We start from the raw sequence: 16,095 nt of genomic DNA on the forward strand, positions 1-16,095 counted from the left end.
GAAGTTACAATAGAAATCATTGGAGAGAGATGGCATGGAGATATTGTTACAAGGATGTTCTTCCATTTTCTGGCATGGTTGCAGCAGCGTGCGTAAACGTTGGCTTAAATATCTTATTCAAAGCATCCACTTTGAAAGGACTGAGCTACTATGTCTTTATTCTCTACTCCTCTGCCATTGGTACTCTTGTTCTACTCCCTTTCCATTTGGCCTTCATCTTTCGTGGGTATGTCTCTCGATTTCCATTTCTACCATAATATTAGTGAAACAATCTTGATAAATTATATCTTAAAACTTATTTCTACCACAAATTTCTTTTTCAATCTTTTCTATCCCCTTTACAGTTTGGTTTGGATTGATAGCCTTGAGAATGTTCTTCTAAAGAGGAAGAATGTTCTTAAGCCAAAATTTCACCATTTTAAGAAATATGTTTTCACATCTTGATTTTTATGTTTTTGTTATTTATTATTATTATTTTTTTGTGTTTTTAATTGTAAAAGTACAAAGGTGGGTTATGGAAGCTTAACAGATGAACCTCAAGTGGCAAAATAACAACTTTTAAACCACAGGTAAACAACTTTAATTTTGGCCAAACCACAATGAGTAGGTTGTAATTTGCCATTTTTTAAAACTTTTTTTTTTTCAAAAAATAAAACATTTTATTTAAACTAGGGGTGTCCATTAGAACCCGGAAACCGACCCACCCGCCCAAACCGCCCGGGTCGACTCGAAAACCGGCCGACCTGACGTCGGTGACGGTCGGAGACGGGTCTCCACCACCAAAAACCGATTTAGGCGGTTCGGATGGCGGGTTTTCTTCCTTAAAACCCGATATACTCGATCCTACCGACGAAAGTGAAGAAAGAAAGCCGGTTTTACCCAGATCCGTTTAGATTCGTCGATATTCCGGTGAGAAGTTTGGTAGTTTTTGGTTAGATTCGGTGAAGATCTTGGTTTTCTCTTTAGATCCGGTGAAGATCTTGGTTTTCTTGCTTAGATCCGGCGGGGAGATGAAGATTTTGCTTGATTTTTACTGAGATCCAGCTTGATGTGGTGCTTTTGCTTCGATTTTGCTCAGATCTGGGATTGATTTTTGCTTCGATTCTTGCTTGATGTGGTGCTTTTGCTCAAATCTGGGCTTGATATAGTGCTTTTTGCTTCAATTTTTGCTTAGATCTTGTGATTTTCTCTGAAATCTGGGCTTATGCAGTGGTTTTGAGCTTCAATTCGGCGAAGATTCCGTGGTTTACCTCAGTATTGAGGCCGACCGACGCGACCGTCGTTCACCGGAGACCGATTCGACTCGACCCGAGGTCATCGGCGGTCGGTGGCGGGTCGTTCGATCGGCCACCCGATGTAAGCAGGTCGGTTGCGGGTTGGACATAAACCCAACCCGGACCGACCTGTGGACACCCCTAATTTAAACCTTCCATACCAAATTCCGTTAATCTCATTAAAGGGAAAAGTAATTTATGCAACAGGCGCATGAGATACCATCTCCTCATTAAAGGTCACTTGACCGATTAGGTTTAATTTTTTTAATTATAAGGTTTAAAATGAAATTACTTTAAAGTATAACTTTTAAGTAAAATCATAGAAACTATGAGTATTAAATAAAAATATTTGAAATTATAAGATTTAAATAAAACTTATCCAAAACTATGAGGTTTAAATGAAAATTACCTGGAACTTTATGGTTTGATATTACAACCTCATTTATGAGTAGTTTCTCTACGAAGAAAAAAAAAAAATCATATATGAGTTTTTTTTTTTTTTTAAATATCTTTCATGTTCTCATATCATTTATAATGTGATTTTACATCAAGATTTTGAGGACAAGGTTTCTTCAAACTCCACTTATAACTTTTTAGTGAACGTGAACGTGAACTTTGAAAATTTAATTGTTAGATTACATGTTTTTTTTATGTTCTTAACATGTATGTTGAATGTTCAAATAAGATATTATTTACTATTTGATCAAAAAATTTTATTTTATGCATAAGTTTTTACCATAAAAACTTGAAATTTAAACATGTCATTGACGACATAGTTATTAATCTTTGATCTTCTTAAAATTTTGTAAGCACAAAATATAATAAGAACATGTAATCCAAAAGGTTAGATTTTCAAATTTTACATTTAATAAAAAGATATAAGAGAAGCTTGAAAGATATCTCTCCAGACTATTTTAGAGAGAAACCTTTTTCCAAATTTTGATGATGTATTTTGTTATAGAATATTTGATGAAATATTAACAAAAAAGCTTCTTTATACATGTAGAACAACTGGGCTTCCTACAATCAAGTGGCCTATCATCAATAGAATTTTCCTACTTGGCCTAATGGGGTAAGAAAGTATTACACCAAAAAGCTTTGGCAATTTGATTTGAGATAAATACAGTAGAATTTCAACTTATGACATCTGCTCTACAATTATTGTTTTTTATCACCAGGTCAAGATACTAATTAATTTATTGTGTAGACGGGGTTTAAACCCCAAATCTTTTGTTTGATGAAAACTACGAGTTGAGCTAACAGAAATCCACTAATTTGTTTAAATGCATTTGGTTCCCTTGATGTAACGAAATCATACCAGCTTCCAACTTCATAGAAATGTAGGATACATTGGTTCATAATTTATGGGAATGTAAGATTATTACAACTAGTAAGTTGCCCGTGCAATGTACGGATAATTTTGTGATATTTTATGTAAGACGATTTTGGATAATGTTGTACATATATTATAAAGAGAAGGTAAACTAAATTAGATTAAAGAAATATATACATTTTGAGATATTAAAAATTAGTTTAGTAACTTCACTGCATATTTGTATTCTTCTCAGGGTAACAATATATATATATATATATATATATTTTTTTTTTAAAAAAAAAAAAAAAAATCATGAAACAAAAAATTAATGCAAAAGAGTAATGAGACTATGAAAATCAACTAATTTGTGTTGCATTCACATAGACATGGTGTAGGCAAGTGTTTATGTATGTATTTTATAAATGATTTAAAATTAAACCATGGTAGAATTTGGTTTTACATTGCTTACCAAATATTCTCTCTATTTATATACTCAAAACAAAAACTATCCAACCAAACTACCCAAACCTAAATCATATTTGAACCCCTAATTTAAGAAGAAAAAAGAAAATAAATTACCAATAGGGGTTTCGGCATCTTGATGGTGATGGAAGATCAGTATAATGGAGGTGGTGACCCTTCAGATTTCTCTCTCTCTCTCTGTTTCAAATGTTTTGTCAGTCTCAAATATTTTATTTTGGTAATATATAGTGAAATTGTGCGTTTTATTTAACAATCCACAACATTTTTGTGTCTCTTTATCTCTCTTTAGAGCTTTATCTGGTTAGTTATTACTATTAGTCATTAATTATTATTATTTTTTTGACCTTTTTAAAATACTAAAATAGTGGGTATGCTAAAAGACATGAAGAATAGAGAAAGATGCTGTGTAAACTTAGGCAATTAATGAGATATTAATGAGATAACTGTAAAATAAGTTAACGTGAACTTAAAAAAAAAAAAAAAAAAAAAAAAATCCTAATGAAAGAAGTAAAAAAAGACTAAATGCAAAATTAAAGTGCCACTTAGTAGGACCTCATGCACTCTCGCATGAGGTCTCTGCTTTGATATATATATATATATATATATATTGATTGATTGATTGATGTGAAGATAATGTGACTACCCATCAAATGGTTGCAATGACTAAATTGTCACCCATGGAAATATGAGATTTTATTTTAAATGACTCAACTGCCCAAAATCAGTAACACATAACTCCAAAATATGTGTCTGAAATGTGTATTTTGATCTTATGTTCATATTTTTTTATGTTTGGGAGGGCATGCAGGTTTTTAGTTCAGTTGTGTGGCTATAAAGGAATTGAGTTCAGTTCACCGACTCTCGCTTCAGCCATCAGTAACCTCACACCGGCTTGGACCTACATACTTGCTGTTATTTTCAGGTCTTTCTTTCTTAATTCTGATCAGCAACTTCACTCGAGTCATATTGTACCTAATTTTTTATTTATAATTCAATTTTAAGAATGAGGGATTTAAACCATGAATGTTTCCATTAGAATTACCATGAAGTGCTAATTTTTTATTTATTTGAGAAACACACACGCATATATAGGGTAAGGGGGACGAGATAAGGGAATACACTTATACACCAACATTAAAACTGCATGATAGTGCCTAAAATTTGTAACATGTTGCAATTGTGACCTTAATTTTTTTTTTTTTAAAATTAAATAATATATATATATATATATATATATTTTAAAGTAATTTGTACTTCCACTAATAGTTTGTTTCTTTTCAAGTGGCTGAGTCCCTTGATGCATAGAGTTGTACACACACTTATAACCTATCATTTATCCTCCCTATCTCATAAAATATGATCATGGCAATAGCGTGGTTTTTGTTTTTGATACTTTACATAAATAAGACAATACACTAGTCTGTTAGCTACTTTAAGAAAACAGCAGAAGAAAAGAAAAGAAAACCCAAACATAGAACAGGTTACAAAAAATATACAAAACATCTCAGGCACTTAGGCAGAAGCCCCTGAGATATTCAAGAAAGTTGCTGTTGCTTCTTGAGCGTAAAATCTTGCCTCACCAAGAATTCTGCAATCTAATTTGATGACAGAAACTTCTCTCGAAAGGTATCCTACTAGTTTAATGTCGAATTTGTGACCAGTCACTCCTTTTGCATCCTGCATATACATAAACCAGCAATTTATGCATAAATAACCAGCATCACCATGGATTAAACGGCTTTGGATATCAGTACTCCAAAATTAAAGCTAAGAAATAGAGGGGTTGATTATACATTTGATATGGTACAAAGTGGAGAAGGGCTAATATATAAAGATAATGCAGGCGGCCATGCGCTCAGGGCCATACTTGATGTATTATTGAGCATTCTATTTATACATTTAAGCTCTGTGATTAAATTTAAACTTCTTAAACCCACCTCTTCCTTGTATATACAGGTATGTCTAACTGTAGTACAATGATTACGCCTACTGCTTTAATCATTGAGTGTCATGAAAACAATTATTGTTGATTACTGTCACTAAATTTTCCTCTTTCCTCTATTTTTATTGGTTCTTCAAAAGAATGGAAAATCTAGCTTTGAGAAGCTCAATCACTCAGGTTAAAATCATAGGCACATTAGTATCAATATCAGGAGCTTTGGTAGTAGTTTTCTACAAGGGCCCTACAATCATATCTCCATCTCAATCACTGTCTCTTTCACCTCATTCTCCACGAGGCACATCAGAAACAAAATGGGTGATAGGTGGCCTTTTACTTGCTGTTGAGTACCTTCTGCTTTCGGGCTGCAGCATTCTTCAGGTACTTTTATTTGATAGGTGATACTTCAAAGCATGGATTTGAATAGATTGGATTGGATTGTATGAGTGTGTGATGTGCAGCATGTGCTAAGTCCCACATTGGGTGTTTACTTTGTAGATCTTGGCTTGGCTTATATAAATGATTATGAGTAGCCATGACTGTAACTTGATTAGTGCTTTCAATATATAGAACAAACGTGAGTAATAATTTTCTTGTCTTGTGACATTGTGAGACAGTCTTTAGATAAGATAAATTTGAATTCTCTGGAATTTTTTACAGACCCAAGTTTTGAAAATATATCCAGCAGAGATAGTTGTGGTCTTCCTATACGTCTTGTGTACAGCAATTATATCTGCACCAGTATGTTTAATGGCAGAAAGAAGCTTACATGCTTGGACACTAAGGCCTGATGTAACATTGGTGACCATTTTATACTCGGTAAGAACCAAGAAAAGTGGGCAATACCAAATGATAGAACAAGTTATTGATAATATCTAACTTTCATTCTCCCCGATCAGGGATTCTTTGGTTCATCCATGAGTATTGTTATCGCATGGGCCTTGCACTTGAAGGGGCCTGTGTATGTTTCAATCTTTAAGCCATTGTCAATAGTAATTGCAGCTGCTATGGGTGTCATATTCCTTGGTGATGCTCTCTATCTTGGGAGGTATATAAATCTCTCCTTCTCATCAAAAATGCACTTTTATGCATGTATATAGAGACACAAATTACCTTCTCCTCCAGACTAAAACACCAATTAGAGTACTCTATCATGAAGAAAGGATCAACTAATTTTCACACTTCGTTGGCATTTTTTCTTTTCTTCCTATTGTTGCAGCCTCATTGGAGCAATAATATTATCGATTGGATTTTATGCTGTCATTTGGGCTAAAGCTAAAGAAGAATTGAGCTTGGGATCTTCATCTGATGATAAGACCCCTTTGTTGAATAGCTACAAATTTGAAGGTATGTAGAGTAGATATTTGCGGATGAATACTAGCTGATTAAAGATTGAATGGCACTGAGCTGCTTGCAGTCCAATACCTCAATGGTATTTTCACTTTTACAGTAAAAGTGCACCTCAGAAGGGCTAAAGAAGTGGGTTGATATCTGAGTACCTACAAACAGCAGTTAATCATTTCTTTTTTCTTTTTCTTTTTTTTTTTTAATTATTTTATTTTATGAAATGTCTTAGGTTGCTGATGAAGAAATGAGTGTGTAGTGTTTGGGGAACGAAGTTACTGAAGAACAGGGGAGAGTGATTGACTGGTTCAAAGTTGTCACCCTCCAAGAAGTATAGAGAATAGAAGAAGAGAATTGAGAATGAGAACTATTGGCTTGCAAATTGTCGTTATATTAAATGCTCTTGTAACTCTGTATGATAATGTTAAATGACAATATCCCTAACATTAATCTCAAGGGATAGCACAACTGGCTAGAAACCATGCATCATTAAGTAGAGGTTAGTAGTTTGAATCTCCAATTCTTCTTTCCTTTGGGACCAAAAGTTACCCCAAAAAGAAAAGGAAACAAAAGAAAACAAAAACAAAATATTACTGCCAAAGAAAAAAAATTTCATTCAAAACCTTAAGTGATAGTATAGTAGTAGTGACATTTTTTTATGATGTCTCATATCTATAGTTTGAACCCCATTTTCTTCTTCCTCACTATCTAACTATTAACAAAAAAAAAGAAAAAAAGAAGAGGTGTATTTCTCGTCCACTTCAACCAAGGAGAAACTCAATTTGAATATAAATTTCAATCCTCTTGTAATAGTCATTGATATAATAGTCAATACCAAATCTTTTATCCTGTTTTCTCTGGGTTTAAGCTCTTGCTAGGGGTCATAGAGACAAAGTTACTTTTATCCAATTTCCCCCTTAGCACAAGTGATTTTTGACTATCACCTCCTTATTATGTGATTTATATCTAAGATAAAATTTATTAAATTCATCGAAAGCAGCTCTCCAACATGAGGCTAGGCTTCCATTGCACACCCTTGACGCAATGGTCATTCCACAAATATAAGTTGCTGTTGGGTGTAAGGGGTAAGAGTCGGGATTCAAGTTTTCAGGAGAGAGTTACACATATATATATACTTAGATTAGATTAGAGTAGAATTTATTTCTTGTATAAAATAATAATAATAATAATAATAATAATAATAAAAACATGCTGCTAGGCCTTTCAAATTCTTTTTTCTTTTTTAAGAGATTATGCTTTTTAAATTCATGACAAATTAACCACTGAAACCAAAAGCCTAGTCTAAACTCTATAGACAATTCTTTCTCAAAGATTGATTATGTGGTCGGTATAAAGCATCTGTTTACATTTATTACCAAAAGAAACTAGTACATACAGTAATAAATCATTTTGGATCTTTCAAATAATTCATTTTATAGAGTCCCATCTTCCAAAGCAATTCACATAGCTTGCGTTTAGATACTTGAATTTAGATTTGGATTAAAATTTGAATTTGAAATACCTTAATTCCAAAATCACAAATATTAAAATATGTCTTATGGATTTTAAATTATCCAAATAAGATATTTGGATTTTAATTACTCAAATCCAAATTCTTGTGCTCAAATCTTGCCATCCAAACACACCAGTAAAGAATCTGTATCTTCCAAAGAAATTTTCATAAGAATCCTTATCCTCCAAAGCAACTTCCAGAGCGAACCGTATCTTTCAAATACTATATAGGACCAACAAGTGGTGTAGAAACCTAAGCCGCTCCGATATATTGTTTAATTGGATCATTTATGTATTTAAATAGGTAAACCTAGTAAAAGCCAACCCGTTTTTAACAATCTGGATGAGTTGTTTTCACCAAGTTAGTTTTGCAAAATTTTACTTTTATAGGCCCAATACAATATCGTATTCCAAATTTTTTTAATGAATTTGATATTAGATTTTTCAATGAAGAAAGAGTTCCAAGTTTAGCTCTGATCATAATATATTGGAATTGGAGTAGCTAATGGGATATGTAACATGCATTTAATGTAGTTTTTGGAGTTTGAGATATAATTTTGTTCCTAGAATTTTAAGATATGTAATAATAATAATATATAAATATATATATTTATTTAGAAAAAAGGTAGCTACAATTTTTGGCATTAATATTTTATTCAATGTTTTTTAGTGTTGTTAATTATGGAATTTGGTTAATTTTTTGGAATTAATTTTAATTAGTAATTTGACATGACTATTTTTTTGATTTACATATTTATTTTACGATTTCTCAAAATTTTAATATATTTCTTAATTTTTTTTATTTGATCCTATGATTCGACCAATGACCTACTAGCTGACCTATTGGCATGTTGATCACCCTTTCCTTGTGCATTAATTCCTTGTATTTAAAAAAAAAAAAATATATATATATATATATATATATATAGATAACCAATGTGAGCTTGAGTTTCTTAAAAAATTTAAATAAAAAATTTATGATAATGGTTCCCGCAAATATTTTACATAAGGAAATGATCAAACTGATACCTAATGATAAGCTACATAAATTAACAAAGAGCTTATTAATTTCACACTAACAATATAAAACATATAGTTAATTTAGCCTGTGAATTTTATTACTTTGTATAATAAATCATGGGTTGTCAAGATAAATTAGTATTTGTGGGGCCCAAATAATTTATAGGCCAGGCCCATTTACCCGTAGGGAGTCCAAAGGCTCAAGCCGAGGAGGGCTATGGCCCAAGTTTGATAATATAAAGTACAAAGATGGCCTTGGGGTACAGCCGAGGACAGTTCAGTCCTCGGCAGACCCAAAGTCCCACCGATAAGAGGGGCAAAAACGGGATAGAACTAAACTTGAAAGAAAATCTAAAATATCCAGGGAAAGCTGTCCTTACTGCCATTCAATACTCTGCACCTGACAGAGCCGTATTCCTCAGCTTTTACAACCACCCCCAACGACTTTGGGTATGGGCTGATGGGACAAGTATCAATCTTGGAAAGGTTGACCCTATACGTGGACGAATGACAGTAAACGCAGGCGAGTATAAAAGGAAAAAGGAGTAATCTAGAACAGGGGCTGGGAAAAGTGGCCAAAAAACCAGAGCCTCCCAGCCCACCTCTAGGAGAAAGACTCCGGGGGTAAAGAAAACTGAAATACGTATGAACTCCACGAAAAACCCACCACCTGGTGACCAAGGCCTAGCCTTTCAAACCCATGCTCTACAAATCATATTGTCTGGGCCTTTTTACGTACGAACCCAATACTGTTTAGGTTCGTTACAAAATCGTGTCCTTACAGTATTCAAATACATTATGAATTTTAAAATTATTTCGTATCATTATATAATAAAAAAAGTTAGGTAAATAAAATACTATTTTAATCCCTAAATTTTAAAAATATATATATATATATATTTATCTCTAAACTATTGCAAATTTCGTCTTTCATTTCTAAATTATTGAAAATGTTTTGCTTCATGTATTTAAACTTTAATAAAATGTCTTTTTTATCCCTATTTTTTTCTTTAAAATATTAAAAAAAAACTCTTTACAAAGTTTAAAGATGAAAAAAAATCTTTTTAAAGTTTAAGAACAAAAAGACAAACTTTTTGTAAAATTTAAAGACCAAAATAGTATTTTACCTAAAAAATTTATGATAACATAAATTTTTATAATTTTTACTTGACTATAATTAGTGCATAATAAAATGATGTTAGAGGTAAACACGTAAAGCTTAGATTGTAAACAAAATTCTACCCCATGTAATTTTTTTATTTTTTTATTTTTGAGAATATAACACATGTAAACTTGAACCCATAAAAAAAATTTCTAACTTCACCCACACGGCTGACCGTATGGCAAAACAGTTCGGTCCTTGTCAATTGTCGCTGTTGCTTACGACTTTTGCGGTTTTTTTTTGAATGTTGGTTATTTTCGTTGAATGTTGGTTTTCGAAGACCATTGCTAACGTGTCGGACTAAATCAAACCCACTTTGCCTAGTCAAGCATGATATTTTTAATATATCTCTGTTTTTAAAAAATTCAAGAGCCAGAAGGGAATATTGTGTCCCTTACAAAAGTATATTCTCACATTTTTTAAAAGGAAATTAATTAGATATTTAAATTATGGAATTATTGTATAGTTCATACATGTGCTGATTAATTTGCAAGAATGAGATATATATATATATATATATATTTGAGTAACTAATGATATATATATTCAAAGGTGAAAATTAATATGTTTGAAATTTGAGGGTCGGGGTTTAAGTTTTCAGGAAAGAGTTTCACACACATACACTTAAATTAGATTAAAGTAGAATTTTACCTCTGGTAAAAAAAATTAAAAAAAAACTAATGTGTTAGAGATTTGAGTACCGAAATATATATTATGTACTCTTTTGTAAACAAACCAAAAGGTCATCAAAATAATATGTATGTAACTTGACCACAACATCCCAATCTTTTTTAAAGAGCTATAGAAAGTTAAAAACTAAAAAGTCATATGAACACCAGTTATTCACTACATAATTTTTTATATAACTAGCGAGATGATATGTTATAATGGGTGTTTATAAAAGTAGTGGAAGTAGTAAGTTAATATGAATGTAATATTATTCCAATTATATATAATTTGTTGTTTCAATAGTTGTAAAAGAAAAGAATGTAAATTTTTTTTTGGTTCCTTAGCCTTACTATTTGCAAAGTAACCAACCAATCAATTATGTCTCCCAATGAAGATGAGGAAAATTGTCACTTTCTAGCTATTCCACAACATTGAAAGCAAAACCAATGATGAACGTGAAGAATACTATTATCAGCAACAACTGATTGAGAGATATTTTTTATTCCATTCATTAATATAATAAGCAAACAAAGGGATTCTGTTTGCTATAAAGATACTGCAGAATCATTTGAGAGAGAGAGAGAGAGAGAGAGAGAGATGGCAGGGAGCTATTGGTACAAGGATGTTCTTCCATTTTCAGCCATGGTTGCAGTAGAATGCACTAATGTGGGCTTAAACACCTTATTCAAAGCAGCAAATTTGAAAGGGTTGAGTTACTATGTCTTTATTCTCTACTCCTATGCCATAGCTACTCTCCTTCTCCTCCCCTTGGCCTTCATATTTCGCCGGTATGTCTCTTATAATCTCCTTTTCTATATCATACAAACATATTTTTCTCTATGATCAATCGAAATATTGACATAAAGCTGCTTGATATATGCAGACCAGGGCTTCCTACGTTCAAGTTGTCTCTCCTCTATAGGATTTTTCTACTTGGAGTTCTTGGGTACGAAAATATTACACAAAAACAAAAAGCATTTGCAATTTAATTTTGTGATTTTGAGATTTGAAGATGATAAATTTGGAAAACAAGAACTGTATTTTTCTTTTGTTTATATTCTATGTTTTTTAATTTGGGAGGGCATATATGCAGGTTTTCAGCTCAATTATGTGGCTATAAAGGCATAGAATATAGTTCACCGACTCTAGCTTCAGCTATGGGCAATCTCACACCGGCTTTTACTTTCATATTTGCTGTCATTTTCAGGTTTTTTGTCCTCTTATATTTTTTGTCCTTCTCATGGTCTCTACAATAGTGAGTAGTTTGCAATTTAATAGCTGAAATATTTAAAACTTCTATTAAATATTAATGTGTGGCATCATTGTCCATTTGAACAGAAAGAATCAATTATAGAGCTCCAAAGTAAACATTTAAACAGTAAAATTAGAATATTTTAAACTTAGAGATCAAACGAGAACTTTTCTATCTTTTAGGCATCAACACTAGTAAAGTCTAATGTTTTATTTTATTTTTATGTATCATATGCACTTTTTTTAAATGAGAGGAAGTACCAGGTTCCAACCTGTCTCAAGCTTGGCCCAAGATTCCAAAAAGGGGTGGTTGAGATGGGGGCTGGGTCCGTGACCAGTACAAAATGCAGCCCAGGCTGCAAGGTCATGGCTAAGACATCACATAATTAAAAAAGAGTTCCAGAGTCTCGCAGTCTAAACTCTATAGTCTAAGACACGTATGTGGGGATCATACACGTTAGCTTAGAAAGAATGTCACATAAAATATAAATATTTATCACATACAATTTGAATGTCACAGGATGATATGATGCAATATAATATTTGTTTGTTTTTATGCATTTGTTTATGAATGAAGATTAAAAATTTGTTAAAATATAAAAAATCTTACAAATTAACAGGTTATCAATTAAAAAAACAATATATTTATTATATCATTAAAGTGAAGCCAATTATATTTAGTACCACGTATATTTGTAAACATTTTGTAATAAAATGAACAATTTTAATATTTTCCATTGTCTATATTTCTTGGAAAGTGACCTTTGCTGCGAGGAACTCATTTCATTTCAATATATATATATATATATATATTTTGATGAAAAAATAGTATAGTGCAAGAATTAAATAGTCTTTCATTGTCTGCGCTTAGTTTATCATTTTATCATTAATATTATTATTATTATTATTATTATTATTATTATTTGGACAATTTGATAGCTGCAATAATGGAGAGGGCTATTTGAACTATGAACACTTTTATTGAAAATATGAGGAGATGTTAATTGAGATACAACACTTTTGACACATTTAGCATATCATCGAGCCTTTACTTATTCATTTGTTATAAAATTGAAACTTCTGAAGCCCATCTAACTGCAGTACTATGGTTTTGACACCTCTTTCATTAATACAAGAAAATTTGATCTATAATTTGTGACTAAAATTTATTTTAAAGGCATGGTAGTAATAACTATTTCATTACACTTTATGCCTACATAACTTTGTTCCATGCTATTTAAGTTTGATTATCATCACCAAAATTTCTTCTCTCTTCTCCTCTTATGGTTGCTTAAACAAGGATGGAAAATCTAGCTTTGAGAAGCTCAATCACTCAGGCTAAAATCGTGGGCACAATAGTATCAATCTCAGGTGCATTGATAGTAGTTTTCTACAAGGGCCCAACAATCATATCAGCTGCATCCCAATCACTATCTCTTTCATTTCATTTTTCATTGGGCTCATCACAAACCGATTGGATCATAGGTGGAATTTTACTTGCTGCTGAGTACCTTTTGATTTCAATTTGGTACATTGTTCAGGTACATTATAAGAGATGGTAAAATTAAGTACTTAGAAAAACTTTAGACTCCAATTTTTTTTTCTTTGATAAGTGAGTTTTGGCCTTAAGGGCAGGTGAAATTGAAAATTTGAACCTGTGACCGCATGGTTCCAATCTAATTAAGGTTACAAACGCTAAATTTGAATTATGTGGCATTTCACAGACCCAGGTTATGAAAATATATCCATCAGAGCTAACTGTGGTCTTCTTATACAAATTGTGTGCCACAATTATATCTGCACCAGTGTGTTTAATAGCAGAAGGAAACTTTAGTGATTGGAGACTAAGGCCTGATATAGCACTGGTGTCCATTATATTCACGGTAAGAAATTAACATTGGCTACACATGACAATTTTGGGTATTGATAATGTCTAACTTTCACTCTCTCTGATCAGGGCCTCTTTGGTTTACCCTTCACCACAGTTGTTCGCACATGGGGCTTGCACTTGAAGGGGCCTGTGTATGTATCAATCTTCAAGCCATTGTCAATAGCCATTGCAGCTGCTATGGGTGTCATTTTCCTTGGTGATGCTCTATGTCTTGGGAGGTACATAATTCTCTTTCCTTCTCATGAAATTGCAGAAGCATACGCATATAAAGACTTACACACTCAATATTACTAATGTTATTTGCAATGTACTAATTTTTTTTTCAAAAATTCACTGTGTTTCTGTTCTTGCAGCATTATTGGAGCAATTATAATATCAGTTGGGTTTTATGCTGTCGTATGGGCAAAAGCTAAAGAAGAATTGAGTGAGGACCATTGCAATGGTATTTTGGGATCTTCATCTGATGGTAAGACCCCTTTGTTGCATAGTTACAAAGCTGCAGGAATATAGAATATATGTATGCAGATGAATGCAAGCTGATCAAAGATTGAAGAGTTTTAGAGGAAAAAAAATATTAGGGCAATCACCACATTCTATATTGTGACCACTGTAATTGTTACTTTTAATTTTACTTTACGTTAGTGAGACCTTTTTGGATATAGTCCATTTCTCACAAATGTATTTAATGCTACATTAATTCTTAAGAGGAAAATGGCCTAACCATTGTGTAATTATATCTTTAAAAGGCAGAATGAAATGTTTACTTGGCCACTAACCTTGGCAAGATTGAACTTTTAGGTAACACTAAAAAAAACTTAATGAAAAGAAGTAAAAAAAAAAAAATAAAGATTACATGCAAAATATTTTGTCACAAGAATTAACCAACATATTTTGCATTTATTTCTTTAATCTCTTTTTATTTATTTATTTTTTATTTATTTTTTTATTTTTTTTTTTTACAATTACCTAAAAGTTCACATTAACTTATTTTTATTATCATCTCATTAATTGCTTGAGTTTACTCCTCACCTTTCTCTTTTCTTCATATCTTTTGACTTTTAGCATACCCACCGTTTTAGTATTAAAAATAAAAGAAAAAATAAATAAAAAACTAATAGTAATAACTAACTAGGTAAGTTATTTATTTATTTTTTTTTAATTTTTTTTTTTTTTGAGAATGGACTAGGTAAGGTCTTGGGGAGAGATAAAGAGACCCAAAAATATTGTGGATTGTTAAATGAAATGCACTGTTTCACTATTACTAAAATAATAGACTTGAGATTAACAAAACATTTTTAAGAGATAGAAAGTGAAATTTGAGAGGTCGTCACCTCTGTCATATTGGCCTCCCACCACTATTAACCTGTTGAAAGAGTATTTGGTGCTTAATATAAAGTCATATTCTACCATAGTTTTAAATCATCTATAAGAAACATGCATACACACTTACACCATGTCTTAATGCTGCATTATCGATGAGTAGAAGATGGTGAGAAAGTTGAGCATATTTTAATTTCATGGTATGTAATCTATGAACACAACACAAATTTGTTTATTTTCATAGTCATGTCGCTCTTTTGCATTTATTTTTGGTTTAATGATTTAAAAAAAAAAATTAATTTTACCTTAAAAAGGTTACAAATGTACAGTGAAACTATTAAACTAATTTATCTCAAAATGGAAATATTTCTTCTCCAAAAGAAAAATTTATAGTTTACTTTTTCTTTATAGTATATGTACCTAGGAAGCACGAGTGCGCTGATTGGGCCAGTGCAGAGTTGGATACGCATGTTTGTGGCTGAAACTTTTTTTTTTTTTAGTTTCCAATATAGCCTGATTTGGTCCAAAATAGGCCTCGAATTGGGCTGAATAATTACTTTTAAAAATAAAAAAAAAATATTTCATCAAAACACACCATTTTGATAACCTACTTTAAAGAAATAACCCTAAAATCATCTCTCTCTCTCTCTCTCTCTCTCTCTCTCTCTCTCTCTCTCTCAAATAGTCTAGCTCTCCCTCAGACTCCCTCCATCTCTCACTTTATTATCTACTAATGCTCTTAATTTGGTATATGTTTACCATTGTATATATATATATAAAAAAAAGCTTAACAATATATAGAAAATATAAATAAAATATATATATTTAATAATTTATTAATAAACGTATTCCGTTGTACCCGTATCCTACTTTTTCAAAAAAATCCATGTCGCCGCACCGCACCCGCACCCACAC

General features: G+C 31.8%; 2 protein-coding genes across 2 annotated transcripts; both read left to right on the forward strand.

Annotated features, from left to right (window-relative positions):
* Window positions 1-29: 29 nt before the first annotated feature.
* On the forward strand, window positions 30-6,694 carry LOC115957466 (WAT1-related protein At5g40230-like). The gene is made up of 8 exons (XM_031075714.1): window positions 30-226; window positions 2,281-2,346; window positions 3,881-3,994; window positions 5,155-5,392; window positions 5,672-5,830; window positions 5,911-6,059; window positions 6,231-6,358; window positions 6,588-6,694. The coding sequence occupies exons 1-8, from the start codon at window positions 30-32 to the stop codon at window positions 6,593-6,595; spliced, it is 1,059 nt and encodes a 352-aa protein (XP_030931574.1). The 3' UTR covers window positions 6,596-6,694.
* Window positions 6,695-11,256: 4,562 nt separating this feature from the next.
* Window positions 11,257-14,571, forward strand: LOC115978288 (WAT1-related protein At5g40240-like). The gene is made up of 7 exons (XM_031100312.1): window positions 11,257-11,506; window positions 11,602-11,664; window positions 11,812-11,925; window positions 13,270-13,510; window positions 13,694-13,852; window positions 13,927-14,078; window positions 14,214-14,571. Exons 1-7 carry the CDS (start codon window positions 11,316-11,318, stop codon window positions 14,368-14,370), a joined length of 1,077 nt encoding a protein of 358 aa, XP_030956172.1. The 5' UTR covers window positions 11,257-11,315; the 3' UTR covers window positions 14,371-14,571.
* The last annotated feature ends 1,524 nt before the right edge of the window (window positions 14,572-16,095 follow it).

Source organism: Quercus lobata, chromosome 2, assembly GCF_001633185.2.
Source record: "Quercus lobata isolate SW786 chromosome 2, ValleyOak3.0 Primary Assembly, whole genome shotgun sequence".
NCBI classification, from domain to species: domain Eukaryota; kingdom Viridiplantae; phylum Streptophyta; class Magnoliopsida; order Fagales; family Fagaceae; genus Quercus; species Quercus lobata.